This window comes from Rattus norvegicus, chromosome 7 (genome assembly GCF_036323735.1).
Source record: "Rattus norvegicus strain BN/NHsdMcwi chromosome 7, GRCr8, whole genome shotgun sequence".
In the NCBI taxonomy this organism is placed as follows: domain Eukaryota; kingdom Metazoa; phylum Chordata; class Mammalia; order Rodentia; family Muridae; genus Rattus; species Rattus norvegicus.
Window position 1 is genome coordinate 12068902 of NC_086025.1, and position 19803 is coordinate 12088704.

Consider the following 19803-nt stretch of genomic DNA (forward strand, 5'->3'; position numbering starts at 1 on the left):
TGTTTTGTGCTGAAGTTCATTTATTTGTTTTTGTTTTAGCCTCTAGCTCTGGCGGGAAACAGCGTGGTTCGTTTCCCATACAGAAGCCCCTTAGATGGGCTCGGCTTTCAGGTGAGCAGAAGGCATTGGCTTCTTTGCCCTGACAGCGCGTGCCTTCTTCTCGTCTGGCTTTCTGGCAAACCTTCTTTTCAAACCTATCTCAGTATGGGAGGATACAGGCCACTTACTGCGCCATGACCAAGAGCACATGTTGAAAAAGAGGGATGGATAATGAAACCCAGGCAACATGCAGCAAAGAGGGGAAAGGAATTTTGATTAGGATCATAAACAATAAGTTTTCCCCTCAATGGGGCACCATTGCTGGTTTTGTTGGCATTTCACCTTACAAGGTCGTACACTAAACTGCCTCCATTTTTGTCACCCTGATTCTCTAGTACTCATTGTTAGGAGGTGTGAGTCCCTAATACCCACAACTTCTGATAAATCCTCCCTTTATCTTCCACTTGCTATAATTACAAGTATGAGCTCCCATAGCCAGTTTTATTTATTCTGTGGTGCTAGAGTAGGGATCAAGAACCTCGGATGGACAGTGGTTCAATGGCTTTAATCCCAGCACTGAAGAGGCAGAGGCAGGCAGATCTCTGTGAGTTCCAGGACAGCCAAGGCAACACAGAGAAACCCTGTCATGAAAATCAAAAAACAAAACAAAACAAAAAGCCTCTTGCTTGTCAACTATGTGCTCTCCCACTGAGCCACATACACTTTGCTTTCATTCTGGTCTCTGAGGAAGATGGTCCTCACAGAGATCTCCTTTCAGTGGTCCCTTTAATGGAGGCCGGTGGTTGCTCAAAGGATCAGCGGGGATAGACAGTGCCTCCTGGGTCTTCAAGGGTCCCTCAAAGGAGTTCTCAGTTTTCAACCTAGAAGAAGTATGAGAATATGAGACTTAGGGTGCATGTATGGTTGGGTCTGCCTTCCTGGCTATGGAATCTTGGATATAGGACAGGATGGGGGCCCAAAGTGAAGGAACGGACACAAAGCTGACTGTAGCAGGGTATGGTGGGAAACATCTATAATCCTAGCACTTGGGAGTCTAAGGCCAAATGATATGGGGAGTTAAGGCTAATCTTGGGCAAGCCGTGGTGACCCGGGCCTTTAGCTTTTCATCCCAGCATTCAGGAGGCAGAGGCAGGTAGATCTATGCATGTTCAAGGCTGCATAGTGGAAACCCTGTCTCAAAGAGAAAAAAGAAAGAAAGAAAGAAAGAAAGAAAGAGAGAGAGAAAGAAAGAAAGAGCGAGCTAACCCAGGTTACATAACAAGTACAAGTCCCTATTAAGACAAACCAAACTCAAACCTGTCTGCAGGCAAGAGTAGGAAGATACATAGCTTAATGAAAACAGGAGAGCCAACATATAGGTAAGTAGAGGCTGGAGGATCTGAAGTTAAAGATCAACCCCCACTGGGCTACAGAAAACGGAGTCTCAAAATCAAAACAGCTGCTGGGGAAACAGCTGTGTCAACAAAATGCTTGTCTTACAATGCTTGTGAGGACCTGAGTTTGACCCCCCAGAACCCACGTAAAGATGCTGGGCAAAGTGGCATCATTTAGTCCCAGCACTGGGGATCTGCAGACAAGAAGACCCCTTGTCACCCCTTGTAGCCAGCAAACCTAGCCTATTGGGTGAGCTTCAGTGTGTGGAGAAACCCTGTCTCAAAGGAGGTAGGTAGATGGCTTCCCTGGGGATAACACCGGAAGTTGCCTTTAATACCACAGACATAAATACACACATGCACACATGCATGCACACATTAAAAAGGAAGTAAAAAAAAAAAGGAGCGATTGGATGGGATAGACTTCAAGAGCCTGCAACCTCAGCCCTTGAGGCAGAGACAGGAGGGTGGTGGGCGTGGAGGCCAGCCTGAGCCTCACAGAGAGTTCAGGGCTAGACTGGGTTAGACTTTGTTTCACAAATAAACAAAACAGGCTCAGGTAATGCGACTGTGTGGTTAGGCAGTGGTAGAAATCAGAGGCCGGCTGGTTGTGTTGGCTAGGGGTAGATGGCTCTAATATAAGGATCCTCATGAGTCAGGGAGTCAGAGACTATCAAGAGCCCTAAGGGTTGAGATGAGCAGAGGAGAGCATCACAGGAATAGGGACTGGACTATTACTATGACTATGACTATGACTATTACTATGACTATGACTATGACTATGACTATGACTATGACTATGACTATTACTATTACTATTACTATTACTATTACTATTACTATTACTGTTTTGCCAACAGAGTAATTTGGATTGAAGGGTCACAGGTTAGATTAGGGCTGTATGAGCAGAAGCCTTCACAATAGGAGGCTAGAGTGAGTTCTTGGGTATTGTCATAAATTAATAAAAAATGTTATGTGTTTGGTAGTAAGGACCTAAGACAAATCGCTCTTCAGATGAGAGCTTTGAGTACCAGCAGGCCATAATCATGATGAGGCCCTGAAGAGAGAGAAACTTCAGTTCCAAAACAGCCCAGGAGTTCCTGGCTGCAGCTGTAAGACAGAGGCTGAAAGGCAATAGCGTTTTAGAGGAGAGCTGGCCAGCTGGAAGTCTGTAATCTAACAAGAAGGCCAGACTGAGCTCAGAGGGGTGGCGGCAGAGGTGTTAGGAGTGAGGCAACAGTTGAGCTGGCTGGGCCAGGGCCAGGGCTGAAGTTGTGTCAGGACAGGACAAATGATGCCATGGGGAGAGACTGAAGGTTGCGCCTGCCCGAGTCATGTTTGGAAGGTGCAGGGGTGACAGGCTAAGCTCGGGGACAAGAAGACTCACCACAGTGAAGTGAGGCCAGGTGCGCAGCAAGTTGAAGAGCGCGTTCCCCGGGCAGTCAGTTTTCCCTAGCTGGCGGTGACCGAATAGCTTGTAGTCTGGCCGCAAGAGACCTGCGCGAATCGCGCAGCTCGGTAGCACGTCACGCACGGTGTTCAGCGCAGCTTCGCTGGGCAGTGACCCAGTGTAGTTGCCCACGAAGGCCACACCGAAGCCGCGGGAGTTGTAGCCGAGCGTGTGCGCACCTACCCAGTGCCAGCCACGGCCCTGGTACACATAGCCGTCGGAGCCTACCACGAAACTGCGGAGGGGATGGGATGTTTAGGATCAGAGGGGTTCTGTCCCTGTGTCTTACGACACCAAATACAGCACACTGTTTCTGTTTCATCCAATTCAATATCATTTGAACACCCGGAAACCCAGAAACCGTTCCTTCTTGCAAAATGGTGCAGAATACCCTAATAATAGCGTTCAGAAAAAGAATGAGGCAGAACTCTATGAGTTCGAGACTAGCTTTTTCCACATAGCTCCAGACCCACTGAGACCTTGTTTCCTTAGAGGAAGGAGGGGGAGAGGCTAGGGGAGGGGGTTAAAAGGGGGAGGAGGAGGAGGAGGAGGAGGAGGAGGAGGAGGAGGAGGAGGAGGAGGCGGCGGCGGCGGCGGCTGCGGCTGCGGCTGCGGCTGCGGCTGTGGTGGCCTAAATCTTTAATTCCAGCACACACGAGTTCGAGGCCAAGATGGTCTACAGAGTTCCAGAACAACCAGAGCTAGCTACACAGAGAAAACCCTGTCTCGAAACAAACCAAACCAAACCAAAACTAAACCAAACCAAACCAAACAAAGCAAACTTTCTCCATTTTGAATCTACCCCTAAGAACCAGTCACACCCTATTCGCTCTTCTTTCACTCTTCTCTCCCTCCCTTGGACCCACCCAATCTTGGACCTCGCCCCTTATTTTGACCACAGTCTGGTTCTTGACCACGCCCACCACAAGTTCCTTTTACTACTTGCCTATTTCCATCCACTCATTCTACCCCCTGCCATCCAGGCCCTCCCCCAGAGGACTAGGCTTGATCCACCTGTAGCCGATGTCAGCCCAGCCGCGCACGTTCTGATGGAAACGCTGCATTGAGCGCATATCGGCGGCGCAGCTCTGGAAGGTGGTGCAGGGTGGCGCTGGCACGTATGTGTGATGCACATATAAGAGTCCAAGTGGCAGTCGGAGTGGCGTTGGGTGGCCTCGGTAGGGCGCCGCTCCCCAGCGGCAACGGGGATGAATGGCTGGGCATCCTTCAAGAGCAAGGGAGCATCAGACTTTGATCATCAAACATTTCCATCTGGAAGACTGAATCTCTATTAAAATGAACCTGTGGGCATCCCTCTGGCCTCCAGGATTTGACAAGCATCTAGTTTTAGTCAGGGAGATGACTCAGAAGGAGTACACAAGATAGATAGATAGATAGATAGATAGATAGATAGATAGATAGATAATAGATAGGTAGGAAGGTAGGTTGGTATATATACAGGTAGATATATGATAGGTAGGTAGATAGCTAGATAGGTGGAATCCTCTATACATCCTTCTACTTCTAGGAGAAAATCCAAAAGCGTACATATGATAGCGCATTTGAGAGATTCAGGAAGGGGACTTTCAAGTTCAAGACCAGCCTGGGATATATATGTGTGTATATATGTGTGTGTGTGTGTGTGTGTGTGTGTGTGTGTGTATGTATGTATGTATAGATGTATGTGTGTATATATGTATGTATAATATGTATATGTGTGTATATGTATGTATAGATGCATATGTGTATATATGTGTGTATATGTGTGTATATGTATATATGTGTGTGTATATACATATATATGTATATATATATCCTTGTCTCAATAAATAGGTTAAAAAACCAGCTCTCATGTGTTGACTTCCAGTTGTATGCTCTCTCTTGTGTTGGGGGACAGGGGGGTGGAGTCCAAGGTCTCATGAAGCCCAGGCTGCCGTTGATATATATTCAACGATGACCTTGCACTTCTGATTCTCTGGCCTCTCCCTCTCAAGAGCTAGGATTATCGGCATGCACCACTATGCACCGTTTACTGTGGTGGTAGGAATTGAATGCAGGGTTTTTCTTACGCATGCGCTCTACCAACTGAGCTACACCCCTCCCTCTCTTTTAAACATTTTTAAAAGTCATATAAGCTCTTGTTTATTCTTCAAGGACCAACTCTAGCATTTCTTTGCCCACGAAGTTGTCCTTATCTAGGGACTCTGATGTCCCTCTGGATTTCCCAGGCCCTGGACCCTGCTGATCCAGGGGGATCACAGTAGGCTGGAGGTATCTATCTATGAGGGACCAGGGGAAAGTCCTTACCCAAGAAAGCCTCAGTGAACTCCTTGGTAGCAAAGGTGGCTACCTGAGCCAGCTGTTTTTGACTCATGTTCTGCAACCGCGGATGTCCCGGCTCCAGTTTCTGTAGCAGGACAAGGGCCTCCCATACTTGCTGGGCTAGGGTAGGGGCTGAAGTCAAAGCAACCCCGTTCTGCCTTCGGAAGTTGCTGCGGAACGCTGGATCTCCATCCACCCCAGCTCCATAGTACTCTCTCAGCAGGCGACTGAGGGGTGGGTGGGGCTTAGGGATCCGGCTCAAGTGGGCCCCAAGGAGAGCTCCATCCAAGGCACCATTGAGGAAAGCCATGGTGAGCCTGGATGCCTTGTGGTCCAAGAGTGTGAAGACCCTGGGGGCAGAAAGCTGGTCCCAGCAACCCTCAATTCCCAGGCCTGGAGGACTCCAAGTCTGGGACCTGTGGAGGAAGGTCAGACCTAAGTCTCCAGCCAAGGTGACTGCCAGGAGTCTGTCCACAGTGGTGGGTGTCTTGGCTTTGTCATTTGGTAAAGTGGCTCCAGCATCTGGAGAAGAGACATTTGTGAAGGCATCTTTGAGTCCTGGCCAGATGGCTCCAGTATCGCAAGTATCCAAGCAATCTGAAGACAAGTTAGCAACACTGCGCCCCTGTAGGCCGGCCTCCAGCCCAACCAGCAGGGGCTTCACGGCTACAGTGGAGCCATCAGGTGCCAGCACCACTCCGTACTCCTGCCCATCCCGTACATCATGTTGGGCCACCTCAGAAATCAGGGCTTGTAGCTCCGGACTGAGCGAGTGAGTATCTGGCTCTGTAGTGTTTTGGCTTGGTGCCTTCAGCAGCAAGTGCTGGTGAAGGGAATTGTGGGAGCTGTAGTTCTTGGCTGACAGAATCCATGCAGAGGCAGTGACGCCGGCCTCAGTCACCAGTACCTTTTGCTCAAGTTCCTCAAGAGCCTGGATGATGGAGTCCATGACCATGGGTAAGGAGGAGGCTGCAGAGAGAAAGAATGAGTCAGCCCAGCAACGCAGCTTCATTTGTTCTGGAACGTTCCTCTGTTCATGTCGCATTTTCCTAGTGTTCCTAGCTTTTCATCCGACACCACTGTGTAGAGGAAGAAACTGAGGCACCCAGACTATTGCCTGCTGGGTAAGGAGGTAGGACTGTCTGAGCACTGGGGAGCCACGGCAAGACTATGAGCAGGAGAGAGGCCTGGCCAGGTTTAAATAAAAATGTCACCCACAGGCTAATAACTTTGAACCATTGGTCATTAGGGAGTGGTGCTACTTGAGAGGGATTAGGAGGTGTATCCTTGTTGGAGTGGGTGTGGCCTTGTAGGAGGAAGTGTGTCACTGGGAGTGGGTTTTAGGGTTTCAGAAGCCCAAGCCAGGCCCAGTGGCTCTCTCTTCTTCCTGCAGCCTACGGATCAAGATGTGGAACTCTCAGCTTCTCCAGTACCACGTCTATGTGTATGCTTCCCACCGTGTTAAAAACGAACTAAGCCTCTGAACCTGTAAACAGCCCCCATGAAATGCTTTCCTTGATAAGAAAATGCTTTCCATGCTATGGCCACGGTGTCTAGTCACTCATTAGGTTAAGACAAAATTGTTCTATGGGCTACTATATGTATGGAAACGGATTTGCAAGGCGCTAGAATAAAGAGGGGCACAGTATAGAGGTGAGTGAGGAAGGTGGCTGGGGTCACAGCGGTGGCAGGTGGTAATAAACAAGAAGTAGGCAGAATTTCTATATATGTAGGGGTAAAGACAGGTAATTTAAAAATTACTATTGTTTTAATAGTAATTTTTATTATTCATTACTGTTTAATACTATCATTTATAATAATATAATTATATTTCATTATGCCTAGAAATATATTATTTAATATATAATTTATAATTATATAATTTATGATAACTATATTTAATTTAATATCTGAATTATAAATTATTATTGTTATTTGATAATAGTTTTTATTGTTTTAAATAATGTGTGTGTGTCTATGTGTGGGTATGTGTGTGTATATGGAGGCCAGAAATTTTGGCTATACTGGAGCAGCAGTTACTGGTGGTGACTGTTTCAGTGTGGGAGCTGGGAACAGAACATGGGTCTTCTGTAATAGCAGTACACCCTTGTAATCACTGAGCCCTCTCTCTAGCCCAAACAGACAGTGTTTGGTGATAGATTAGAGTTAGGAAGTTTTATAAAGAGAAAAATATTTTGAAGGATGCATGAGTGTTATGTAGCAATTTTCTCCAACTTGAGGCCTCTTACTAAAATTGAGGCAATAAACTGGTTCCAGGCCTCAGGAGACTCCCAAAACCGTCTAAAGTCCTAAAGTGCAAGAGGCTCGTCTGTGAAGGTTAGAAAAGCAGTAGCCAGGGCTGGAGAGATGGCTCAGTGGTTAAGAGCACTGACTGCTCTTCCAGAGGTCCTGAGTTCAAATCCCAGCAACCACATGGTGGCTCACAAACATCTGTAACGAGATCTGATGCCCTCTTCTGGTGTGTCTGAAGACAGTGACAGTGTACTCGGCATATATAAAATGAATAAATAAAATCTTAAAAAAAAAAAAGAAAAGAAAAGCAGTAGCCAGTGTAGGGAAGCAGAGACCCTCCACAGAGCCAAGCCGCCTGCAGGTTCAGCAGGGAGCGCCAAAGATGCAGCTTTTGTGAGCCATCATTCATGCTGAGGATGGGCTTTTTTTGGCGATGTAGCTGCTTTTGGTCACCCATATTCCTATAAATGACCCCAGTAAACTCACTGGTTTAGTGAGCTTGCCTTTCCTTGGTCTATTATTAGCGCCCTATTGGTGCACATGATGTTCGCTATTGTCTGGGAAGTAATCACAGAACAGCTAGGAAGTTAAGCTAGGTGCCTCATGCCTGTAATCCCTTCCCTTAACAACGCTGAGGCAGGAGGATCACCATAAGCACAAGACTAGCCTGAGCTACATAGTTCCCTGCCATCCTAGCTACAAAGTGAGATCTTGTGTTAGACAAACAGGTGCATGGACAGATGAACAGACAAATGAATGACCAGAGGGGAGTTGGAGAATGGGTTTTCTCCCTCTTGAAGAAATGGAATCCAAGCCAGGCATCCTGGCACACGTCTTTAATCCCAGCAGAGGTAGGCTGATCTCTGAGTTTGGGTCCAGCCTGGTCTATAGATTGAGTTCAAGGACAGCCAGAGCTATATAGTAAGACCCTGGCTTGAAGAAAGAAAGAAAGAAAGAAAGAAAGAAAGACAGAAAGAAAGAAAGAAAGAAAGAAAGGCAGAAAGAAAGGCAGAAAGAAAGAAAGACAGAAAGAAAGAAAGAAAGAAAGAAAGACAGAAAGAAAGAAAGAAAGGCAAAAGTAAACAAACAAATGGAAGCTAGAAATGTTTGGTTACCAGGCCCACAGCAGAATTAGAATTGTTGGATAATTGCCAATGTTTTTAACCATTTACCAAGTGACCTATTTAACCGTTTGAATCCGCACCAAACATTATAAGGTATGTCCCATTAGTTTCCTGTCACAGATGAAGCATCTGAAATGGAAATGTCATGTTAGCTGCCTCAGGTTACCCAACTAGGAAGTGGAGGAGGTAGGATTTGAATCTGGGAAGTTGGGTTGTTTTGTTTGTTTCAGTGGCTTGGTATAGATCGGAGGCTGGCTACTATCTCTTTATGTAGTTAGTCCAGGCTGACCTCAAACTCATGGTCCTCCTGCTTCAGCTCCCTGTGTTCTGGAAATACAGACAAGTGTTTGCATACCCAGGGCCTAAGGTCATTTTAATCCCAGTACCTGGAAATGGTGCTCTTCCGTGGGCAATACAGTCTGTAACTTTGCTGTTTTCTCCCCAAAATACCCTTTCTCTTCTGCTTCTCAATCAAACCCAGCTCTCCTAACTCCTATTCTGGTTCTGTGTATCTCTTCCCGGGAAAACTATCCTTAACTTTTGCTTTTGGATCCCCATGTCTTTCTGGCACCCCTTCCTTGACTCTGTGGGGCTGGGAACATGTAATGTGCTGAGAGCTGGAGCCTTGCCCCACTAGGGTTGAACAAAGCAACAACCCCTCCTCCTCAGGCCTGTGCCCTTGGACTCACCTGTCCCTGGCTTTGGCCACAGCGACAATCCAAGCACAATCCAGAGGACACCCCAGGCCTTCATTTTGGGGCTCCAGTTCCAGGGTACAACCAAGCAGAGAACCTCTGAGGCCCTAGGAGGATAGGGGCATGAGAATTAATCTGCTCTACCAAAACGCCCCAGGGCAGAAGTCACCCCAGCAGAGTTAAGGGAGCGTGGGAGTAGAGAGCCTGGGTTAAGGTTATCTGGCTTCAAAGAGACCCGCCCAGAGTGACATGATGGATCAGCAAGACAGGTCCCTGCCAAAAGCTGCAGACTGGGAAGTTCAAACTCCAGAAATTAAAAAAATACATACAATCAATTATTAATATTATTTTGCAATATTGGGGATTAAACCTAGGGTGTTAGGCAAGCCGGGCAAGTACTGTACCTTTGAGCTATATGCCCAGCCTCCTTTTGTTACATTTTATCTTATGTTATTTGTTCTAAAATATTTTTAAAAAGACTTTAGTGAGTTCAAGGCCAGCCTGGTCTACAGTCCCCTTTTTACATTTTATCTTATTTTCTTTATTCTTAAATACGGTTTAAAAGACTTTAGTGAGTTCCAGGGCAGACAGGACTATGTAGAGAGAGCCTGTTTCAAGCAAAACAAAACAACAAAAACAAAAAACAACCAACCAACCACCACCACCATCACCAAAAGACACCCCGCCCCGCCAACTCCAAAAATAAAAAAAAACAACAGTTTTGTGTTTAAATTAGGCAGTGGTGGCTCATGACTTTAACCCCAGCACTCAGGAGTCAAAGATAGGTGGATCTCTGAGTTTGAGGTCAGCATGGTCCTCAGATTGAGTTCGAGGACAGCCAGGGCCACACAGTGAAACCCTATCTCGAATAAAAAAAGTATATATATATATATATATATATATATATATATATATATATATATATATATATATATATATATATATATGTATATAATATTTATTTATTTATATGAATGAAAGTATTTGATGGGCGATTTTTCTGCAGATGAAATGAGCCAATTCAAGCCAGATTAGAATTTATTAAAGGCAGGTTTATTGGGAAGCTGCTCTTAGGTAAATTCACTGGTTCTAAAGACCAGGGAAATCACCATGGGGGTGGTGGGGAGAAAAAGAGAGAAGTGCAGAGGAGAGAAAGAGAGAGAGAGAGAGAGAGAGAGAGAGAGAGAGAGAGAGAGAGAGATCAAAATGTGTTTGGATTAGACAAGGAAGAGCCTCTGGGGGAAGGGCAGTCCAGGCCCTGGGCTGTAAAGTTCAGGGTTGGGGGCAGGGTATTCCAGGTAGGGACTGAGGGATGCTGGGAGAACCCGAAGGCCAGCTCTGCTTTGATAGGTAAATGTGCACCACCTCAGGCACTCGCCCTATGCCCTCCTCCCAATAAACCTGCTTCTCAGTAAACCTGTCTTTAATATGTCCTAATGTGGCTTGAATTGGCTCATTTCAGCTGTGGAGAAATAACCTGTGAGCATTAGTATCGTATATGCGTGTATAAGTGTATAGTGTGTGCCCATGAGATGAGTGTGGCTATGTGTATGTACCACGGCGTGCAAGCGGAGGGAGAAGAGGACAACTTTTGGAAGTCAGTTTTCTCCTTCCACCCAGGTCTAGAGAGAGAACACCAGTTGTCAGGGTTTGCACAACAAAATGCCTTTGCCCACCAAATCACCTCTCCAGCCCCCTTATTTTAATTGTGTACATGTGTTTATATCATACATGTGTGGGGTTTTGCAGGAGGGCCGTGCCTATGAAAAACAAAAGAGGTCATTGGATTCCCTGGAACTGGAGTTACAAGCTGTTGTGAGCCATCTGATTGATGTAGGTGCTGGGTCTAGATTTAGGTCTACTGCAAACAAGTGCTCTTAACCTCTGAGCCATCTCTCCAGCTATCTCCCCAGCTATCTATCTATCTATCTATCTATCTGTCTGTCTGTCTGTCTGTCTGTCTGTCTATCTGTCTATGTATCCATCCATCCATCCATCTTCTATCTATCTATCCATCCATCCATCTTCTATCTATTTATCTATCTATCTATCTATCTATCTATCTATCTATCTATCTATCTACCTACCTACCTACCTATGTATCTATGTATCCATCCATCTTCTGTCTGTCTATGTATGTATCTATGTATCCATCCATCCATCTTCTATCTATCTATCTATCTATCTATCTATCTATCTATCTATCTATCTATCTAATCTATCTTCATTATCTCTCCAGCCTTCCTTCCTTCCTTCCTTTCTTTCTTTCTTTCTTTCTTTCTTTCTTTCTTTCTTCCTTCCTTCCTTCCTTTCTTTCTTTCTTTCTTTCTTTCTTTCCTTCCTTCCTCCTTTCTTTCGAATCTCATCCAGGCCTTATTTATTTACTTACGTACTGAGACAGTCTCATGTAGTCCCAGCTGGTTCTGAGCTCCTGATCCTCCCCTCTCCACCTTTCCACAGCCCTGGTATTAGGTGTGTGCCACACATTGCTATGTTTTTACATTTTATTTTGAGGCAGGGTGATGCTATGTAGCCTAGGCCTGCCTCAGAGTCAGGCTCCTCCTATCTTAGGCTCTTAAGTGTTGGGATTTTAGGTGTGGACCATACCTAGTTTAAATTCTGCCCATTCTTGGGAGTGATGCTCCCAATTGCTTTGAAGTCAATTCAGTAAATTCTGCCCTGTCTCAGAAGTGACAGACCTGAAGCTACCACTAGATGATACTCTCAACTGTCTGGTAAGACAGGCTATGCTGGGCAAGGTGGAGGCTTGTTTTTCTTATCTGAGATATTTTTCTTTTCATTTTTTCCTTCTCTCTCTCTCTCTCTCTTAAGACAGGGTCTTGCTCTATAGCCCCCAGAACTTTTGCTGAGTAGACCTGGCTGCCTTCAAACACAAGGATCTGCTTGTTTCTGCCTCCTGAGTGCTAGGATTAAAGCACACATCATCATCATACCCAGGGACAGCCATCTATGTTTAAGGAAGAGAGATATCTTTTGGCTTACAGTTTCAGCAGTAGTAGTTCTTGGTCGGTTGGTTGCCCTTGCTTCTCTGGGCTTTTGAGGAGAGAGGAACTTCTGATGGAGAAGGCTGCTTACCTCTCATACACTGAGATGCAAGAAAGGAGAACTGTAGGGTGAGGGTACCTTTGAGTGACTCCCTCCACTAGCCCTCACCTAGCACCACATGCTGTGCACCCAGCCTTTAACACGTGGGCCTTCCGGGAACCTTTCATATCTACATTCTAGCAAACAGAGAGAGGAAGCCTGTGGTTAGAGTCACCCTCCCCTCCTGTGCTGCACACACCCCCCCCACCACCCTTCCCTGCCACAGGATGCTGGAAAGGTTGGGGTCTTCCTCTTCCTCCTCAGCTTTTAGTCTCTTTCTCCCTTCTTCTCCCTCTCCTCCACTTCCCCCTCTCTCCATGTGTGCGTACATGGTGCATGTGTGGCAGAGGACTGTGAAACTCAGTTCTCTCTCCTTCTACGGTGTGGGTCCCAGTGATCAAATTCAGGTCATCAGGCTTGGGGGCAATGTGTGTGTGTGTGTGTGTGTGTGTGTGTGTGTGTGTGTGTGTACCTGTATGCATGTGCATATATGTATATGCATGCTCATGTGTGTATGGTGCATGCACATGCATGCACACTCCATGTATGTACATTCATGGTGAGCGGAGAACATCTGTATTTTCCTCTGTCCCTGTGCACCTTACTGCCTGAAGACAGGGTCCCTCTCTGAACCAGGGGATCATTGTTTCCGGTAGGCTGCCTGCAAGCTCCAGGATCTACTGTCTATCTCTGCTTCCAAATACTGAACTTACTTGCTTTTGAACATGGCAGAAGGGGATCCTAACTCAGACCCTCATGCTCACATAGCAGATGCTCTGACCGACCAAGCCATCTTCCTCGTTTCCTGTTTTGCTTCTTGACAGAGGGTCTTAGAGGCTGGCTTCGGGCATGAAGCAATCTTTCTGCTTTAGCGAGCTAAGTGCTAGAATTACAGGGGGAGCCACGATGCCTGGCTCTTGGAGGTTGCCTCCCAGCCCAGTTCCAGTGCCTGATTAAAAGGAAGAGCTCTGGTTTTACTCTAGGGACCCACCTAGGTTTGTGGTAGTACAGGATCTGTCCTCTTCTCTGGGTGCCGATGTCTGAGTCCTGCTGAATGGTCCTGTCCCCCTTCACCTCCGGCCCTTCCAGGATGTCCTTGAATCTCTTACAGAGCCTGGGTAGGCCTGGAGCTTTCCTAACCTCCTACCTCCTCCTAAGTGCTGGGATCCCAGGCCAGCCAGATCCAACCCCCCTTTATTCTGGCATCAGGTGGGGCGGGCTCCCTGAGGCTGGGCGGTGTGGAAACTGCTCCTCTCTTGGCCTTCCACCTTCAAACCAGCCTTACAAGTTTCTAAGAGGCCCACCAGGCTAGGAACAGCAGGAGGCAGGTCCCAGTGCCAGGCCAGGGAAGCCCAGACTGAGCCAGACCTGGAATTCCCCAGGGAACTACCCCAGGGCCTGCTCCCTTACCTCGTATTCTAATTCCCCTGCGGAGGTGTGTTCTCCCCACCTCCCTCCCTCACCCTCTTTCTCTCCGGGGTCGCATGTAGCCCAGGCTATGTAACTTCCTATGTAGCCAAGGATGACCTTGAGCTTAGCCATTTTCTTCCCTCAGCACCCAAATGTTAGGATTATAGGCATACACCATCGCGGCTAGTCTACATGGTGCTGGGGATTGACCCTAAGGATTCCCTCATGCTAGGCAATCGCTCTACCAACGGGTGCTCTTCAGCCTCAGTGTCTCTCTCTCTCTCTCTCTCTCTCTCTCTCTCTCTCTCTCTCTCTCTCTCTCTCTCTCGGTAGACCACCCAGGATGAAGGGAGGTGTAGTGAGGCAGCTCAGGAATTGGTCACCGAGGCATGAGCTCGAGTGGGCTCTACATCTCATGGGAGTGTGAATTGATATTGTCCCTCAAGCCCAGATTTCCAGAGATCTAGGAACGGAAGGTTCTCTGTCTGCTAACGCGTACGGGCGAGGGACAGAGAGATGGGTCAGCAGGTTAAAACGTTTGTTGACACCCGAACTGAAGGCCGGAGTTCAGTCTCTGGAAGCCACACGGTGGGAAGGAGAAAACATCCTCCTGAAAGTTGTCCTGTGACCTCCACATGAGCCACAGCACGTAGCCCTACAAAATCAATGAATAGATAAATAAATTAGGAACTAAGCGTGTGGGGTGCATGTCCCTTCAGGGTGAAGCTTTTCCTTTGGTAAAACCGATAACCCCAGTTACCAAGATAAATTGATTTTTTTAGAATTTGCCTATTATTTATTTAATAGATAGGTTCTGAAGCATGCTGGGCTAGCACTCTACCCCTCAACTATATCATTGGTCCCCACCCTCTGTTGAAACAGGGCCTCACTATACAGCCAAGTTGACTTGAATTTATAATCCTGCCTCGGGCTCCTGATGGCTGGGAATACAGGATTCTCAGTCCGCTTTACTTTTTAAAAGAAAATCTGATGTGAAGTCTCACTACGTAGCCCAGGCTGGCTCCAAAGTAGTGCTGTTCCTGCCTTGGTTTCCCCAAAACGTTTAAAGCTCATGGCAAAGCTGAGCACAAAATACAGAGTTCCTGTAGGCATTCTCCCTCCCCCCACACACGCACGGTCTCTTGTCAACACCCTACCTCAGAGTGGCACACCAGCGAGAATCAATGAGCCTGTATTTGCACATCAGGCATTCGAAGTCCACAGTCTACATTAGTGTCTCCTGGTGCTGTTCACTCGGACTCCTGTCCAGGCTACTATTTGCTGTGTGGGCGGGTGGAACCCAGGGCCCTGCACATTAGGTAAGTGCTCTACCCCGGGGCTAAACTCCAATCTTTTTATTGAGACAGACTCTCACTGTGTTCTCTTTTTATTAATTCACTTATTTTTTTCTCCACTTTACATCCCAATCGCAGCCCCTACCTTCCTCTTCTCCCAGCCCTACCCTCACAAATTTCTCTCCCCATTATGCCCCCTTCTCCTCAGAGAAGGGAAAGCCCCCCACCCCCAATCAAGCCCAAGTCATAGCAGGGCTAAGCAAAGCCTCTCCCACGGAAGCCCAACAAGGCAGTCCAGCTAGGAGAAGGGGATCCAAAGGCAGGCAACAGAGTCAGAGACAGGCCCCCCTCCAATTGTTAGGGAACCCACACGAAGACCAAGCTGTACATCTGCTACATATGAGCAGGGGTCCAGCCCATGCATGCTCTTTACCTGTGGTTCAGGCTCTGAGCCCCCATGGACCCAGGTTAGTTGACTCTGTAGGTTTTATTGTGGTGTCCTTGACCCCTCCAGCTCCTAGTCCTTCCTCCTACTCTTCCTTCCACAAGACTCCTTGAACTCTGCCTGATGCTTGGCTGTGGGTCTCTGCATCTGTTTCCGTTGGCTGCTGGGTGAAGCCTCTCAGAGGACAGTTACGCTAGGCTCCTGCTGCAAGCATAGCAGAGTATCATTGCTGGTGTCAGGGGGTCACTATGTTTCCTTTAAAAATTAATTATGTTTGTGTGTGTGTGTGTGTGTGTGTGTGTGTGTGTTGTATACATGTTGGTATATGTACTTGCACACTCCTGTGTGCTTGTGTGGAGATCAAAGGTCAACATTTCCTCTCTCTCTGCCCTCTTTTCCTGGTTTGTTTCCTCTTCCTCCTTCCCTCTCTCTCCCTCCATTTCCTTCCCTCTTTCCTTTCTTCCTTCCTTCCTTCCTTTCTTCCTTCCTTCCTTCCTTCCTTCCTTCCTTCCTTCCTTCCTTCCTTCCGTTTCTTCAGACAGGGTCTCACTATATAGCCCTGGCTGTCTTGGATCACACTGGCCTCAAACTCATAGAGATCTGCCTGACTCTGCCCACCAATTACTGGGATTAAAGGAACCCACTTCTATACCCGCCCCTTCCTGGTTTCTTTTTCTTTTTCTTTTTTTTTTTCTTTTTTTCGGAGCTGGGGACCGAACCCAGGGCCTTGAGCTTGCTAGGCAAGCGCTCTACCACTGAGCTAAATCCCCAAGCCCCTTCCTGGTTTCTTGAGATGGAGTCTTGGTATAGAGCACTGGCTGGCCTTGGTATAGAGCACTGACTGGCCTGGTACATGATACAAAGCCCAAATTGGTCTCAAACTCATGGCACTCTTTCCTGCATAAACCATGTGAGTTCTAGAATTACTGGCAAGTACCACAATGCTTAGATTTACCTCCCCCTCTTTTCCTCCCTCCATGCCCCTCTCCCTTTTCCTCTCAGTCTCTCTTTCAATCAGTACTGGGGACTGAACTCAGTGCCTTGCGCATGCTAAGTAAGCGATCCACCATTGGGCCATGTGCTCTCTGTCCTTTTTAGTTAGGTGTGCTGGCACAAGGCTTTAATATCAGAAGGCAGTGCATATGGCTCTCCGTGAGTTCAAAGCCGGCCACATAATGAGTGCCAGGCCAGCCAGGGTTACACAGTGAGAACTTCTCTCAGAAAAAAGTTGTGTGTGTATGTAAATGAAATTATGGTGGGTTTTCTTTGCCTCCTTTGCTGCCAAATAACCACAGAGAGCTTTTATACCCAGTGTACTTTATTGTAGCTCTTGGATAAACGACACAGAGACCTGATACATATTTTTAAGATTTATTTATTTTATATGTTTCCTAACATTTTGTATGTTGGTACGCTATCTCTGAAGAGGGCATCATATTACATAATAGATGGTTTGAGTCACCATGTGGCTCCTGGTAATTGAACTCAGGACCTCTGGAAGAGCAGTCAGTGTTTTTAACTGCTGAGCCATCTCTCCAGTCCCTGAGACCTGGTATTTTTATAAACTGGCTGCAAGCACTAAGCTAGGCAGGTTCTGAGCTATTCTAACCTGGCCAGGCTGCTACTGCCCAGCCACATGCCCTATAACTTGCCGTTTGGTTTTGCCCTGGCTCACTCTGGTTCATGTGTGTCTTCATGGCTGCTCTCTCATCATGACTTCATGGCGAATCCTCCTAGTCCATCTCCTTCTTTCCCTCTTTCTCTCTACTCTTCTGAGTCTGTCCTTGGAACCCCTGACTGCGATTGGAAGTCTTACCCTATTCTCTTCTCCTGCCCAGCTACCGGCTGATTAGCACTTCATTAACCAATCAGAGGTGATGGAAAATAATCATGGCAGTGTCAACATCTACATTGCAACCAGATCTCTGGGCACAGTGATCAGCATCTGAAATACACAGTACACAAAACCATCCCCCCAACATTTGTACTTTGTATGTAAGTGTTCAAATGGGCGTGGGGATGTGTGTGATGTGTGTGTATGTGTGTGCATGTGTATGTGTGTGCATGTGTATGTGTGTGCATGTGTGTATGTGTGTGCGTGTGTATATGTGTGTGTGCGTGCATATGTGAGCTCCTGAATTTAGAGGCCATAGGTTGACATGAATTATCCCTCAATTCCTATCACATTACATTTTGTGGGAGACTCTCTCAGAGAACTTGGAACTTGTAGATTCAGTTAGGTTGGGTAGCCAGTGAACTCCGGGGATATGTCTGTCTCCCCTAGTTTTGGAATTACAGACATGAGCCATCATATCTGCTTTTTTACAATGGTGCTGAAGGTTTGAACTTAATGTCCTTACAGGAACTTCGTTGACTAAACCATCTCCCCAATTCTCTCTCCTCTCTCTCTTTCTCTCTCTCTCTGTCTCTCCTTTTGAGATAGGGCTTCACTGAGTTGGCCAGGCATGCCTTGAGCTCATTTTGTAGCCTAGGCAAGCCTTGAACTGTCAATCCTCCTGTGTCATCCTCTGCAATAGCTGGAATTATTGATGTGTATCATCAGATCCAGCCTCGCCGTATGTAGCCCAAGCTGAAGGCTTGCCCTGTCTTTTCTTTAGTCTTCTTCTTCTTATTTTTCTGTGTGTCATTTATTTTGTGTGCCATAGCATGTGTGTGTGTGTGTGTGTGTGTGTGTGTGTGTGTGCACAAATCGCCGGAGTCCTTTCCTTCCACTATGTGAGTCCAGGTGAGCAAACTCAGGTAGTCCAGCTCCACTGCAAGCACCTTTACCCACTGAGCCATTTTGCTGTCTTTAGGCCCATACATCCATATCTTATCTTTGACCAGTTCTGTTACCCCTAGATAAAGGGAAGCCTAAGGACAAATTAGGTGCCAGGAATTGTTTGCTTAGTATGTAAAAACCTAAGTAAGAAAGACTTCAGGGTCAGGCTGGCCTAGGCTCTGAAACGCATGAACATACATCATGCCCACACATCAGACACCCAGTCACCAACGCACCTGGGCTTGGCTAGGTTTGGGTGGCAGCAGAAAATCTGGAGATTCCATGATGAATCACCCCACTCCCCAAGCTGCCCTCCTAATTCTTGAGGCCTGCCTGTAAGGAGAGGCCAGCATCTCCAGGCTGTCTGTCAGTCAGTAAGCCAGGGTCTCAGGCAAACAGACACTGGCCAAAACCTGGAGCACTGGCAGAGCCTAGGGGCTCTCTGAAGGATCAGAGTCAGGTGGGAAGAAACTTGAAGCAGGGTTAAACTTGTAATCAGGATCATAGTTAGGAACATTCATTATGGGGCTTGTGAGATGGCAAGGTCTCCAGAATTCACAGGGTAGAGGGGGAGAACTGACCTCTGCGTGTATACCATAGCACATCCACAAACACAAACACAAACACACACATACACACACACACACCCCCCAAAACACCCCCCCAAAACACATACCCCGAAAACATATACCCCAAAACACATGCCAAAACACCCCCAAAACACACACCCACACACACCCACAAAACACACACACACACACTAAAACACGCCCCGGAAACACACACACACACACACACACACCAAAACACATATACACGCATACAAATAAATAAAATAAGAGGGATATCCCTATCCCTCTGCTAAGGGGGTATGGATATAACTCAGTGATAGAGTGTTTGCTTAGTACATACTAAGGCCCTAGGTTCATTCCCCAGCTCTGCGAATTCTGCTTCCTAGAAACAAATCGAGTCAAAGTCTACTGTGGTAGGAGTCATGGTAATCATTGCAAAACCCTTGATAATGATGATGGTGATGATGGTGATGGTGATGGTAATGATGATGATGATGATGTGTGGAGAAGGCTTCTCCTCAGGACTAATGGAGTGGTCAAAGGAAACCCCTGTGAGTTGGTTCTCTCCTTAACCATGAGGGTCTGTTCCAATGATTGAACTCAGGCCACTAGGCTTGGCAGGAAGTACCGTCACCAACTAACCCATCTTACCACCTCAAGATTTTTTTTTTCATTTTATTATGTTTTTTTATCGAGACAAAGACTCACTATGTAGACCAAGGTGGCCTCAAACTCAAAGAGCTCCACCTGCCTTTGTCTTCAGAGTGGTAGGATTGAAGTATGTGCCACTGTGCTCTGTCCCAAGTTGAATTTTTCTTTTTAGATATCCTTATTTATATTTATATGGGCTGGAGGGATGGCTCAGCCAGATAAGAGCATTGGTTGCTCTTCCAGAGGTCCTGAGTTCAATTCCCAGC

The 19803-nt window shown here is 46.9% G+C and overlaps 2 protein-coding genes across 6 annotated transcripts in view; one reads left to right on the forward strand and one right to left on the reverse strand.

Moving 5' to 3' along the window:
- Positions 1-512: 512 nt before the first annotated feature.
- Pglyrp2 (peptidoglycan recognition protein 2) lies at positions 513-13536 on the reverse strand. Of its 4 annotated transcripts, XM_039080048.2 has the most exons (7): positions 13374-13513; positions 12281-12383; positions 9272-9384; positions 5191-6174; positions 3898-4108; positions 2821-3118; positions 513-920 (listed from the first exon to the last, which is right to left on the reverse strand). In XM_039080048.2, the coding sequence occupies exons 3-7, from the start codon at positions 9333-9335 to the stop codon at positions 909-911; spliced, it is 1569 nt and encodes a 522-aa protein (XP_038935976.1). In that variant the 5' UTR covers positions 9336-9384; positions 12281-12383; positions 13374-13513; the 3' UTR covers positions 513-908. The 4 variants fall into 4 exon arrangements, with proteins under 4 accessions (XP_038935976.1, XP_063119225.1, NP_001386642.1 ...); XM_063263155.1 differs by lacking the exon at positions 12281-12383 and having other exon boundaries at positions 13374-13536; NM_001399713.1 differs by lacking the exons at positions 12281-12383; positions 13374-13513 and having other exon boundaries at positions 9272-9468.
- A 383-nt stretch (positions 13537-13919) lies between these two features.
- Positions 13920-19803, forward strand: part of Cyp4f39 (cytochrome P450, family 4, subfamily f, polypeptide 39) — a 73256-nt gene continuing 67372 nt past the window's right edge. The window contains exon 1 of one of the 2 annotated variants that reach the window (XM_006241092.3): positions 13920-15111. The gene's annotated coding sequence lies outside the window, so the exon portion shown is untranslated. The remainder of the gene's footprint in view (positions 15112-19803) is intronic. The other variant, NM_001399679.1, reaches the window with a different exon arrangement.

Excerpts from the sequence above, each read along its gene's own strand:
- Pglyrp2 (XM_063263155.1), bottom strand. The coding sequence starts at position 9,335 with ATGAAGGCCTGGGGTGTCCTCTGGATTGTGCTTGGATTGTCGCTGTGG. Across the intron at positions 4,109-5,190 it reads GTTCACTGAGGCTTTCTTGG|GATGCCCAGCCATTCATCCC; the intron begins GTAAGGACTTTC and ends TTGCTCTTGAAG. Across the intron at positions 3,119-3,897 it reads TGGGCTGACATCGGCTACAG|TTTCGTGGTAGGCTCCGACG; the intron begins GTGGATCAAGCC and ends TCCCCTCCGCAG.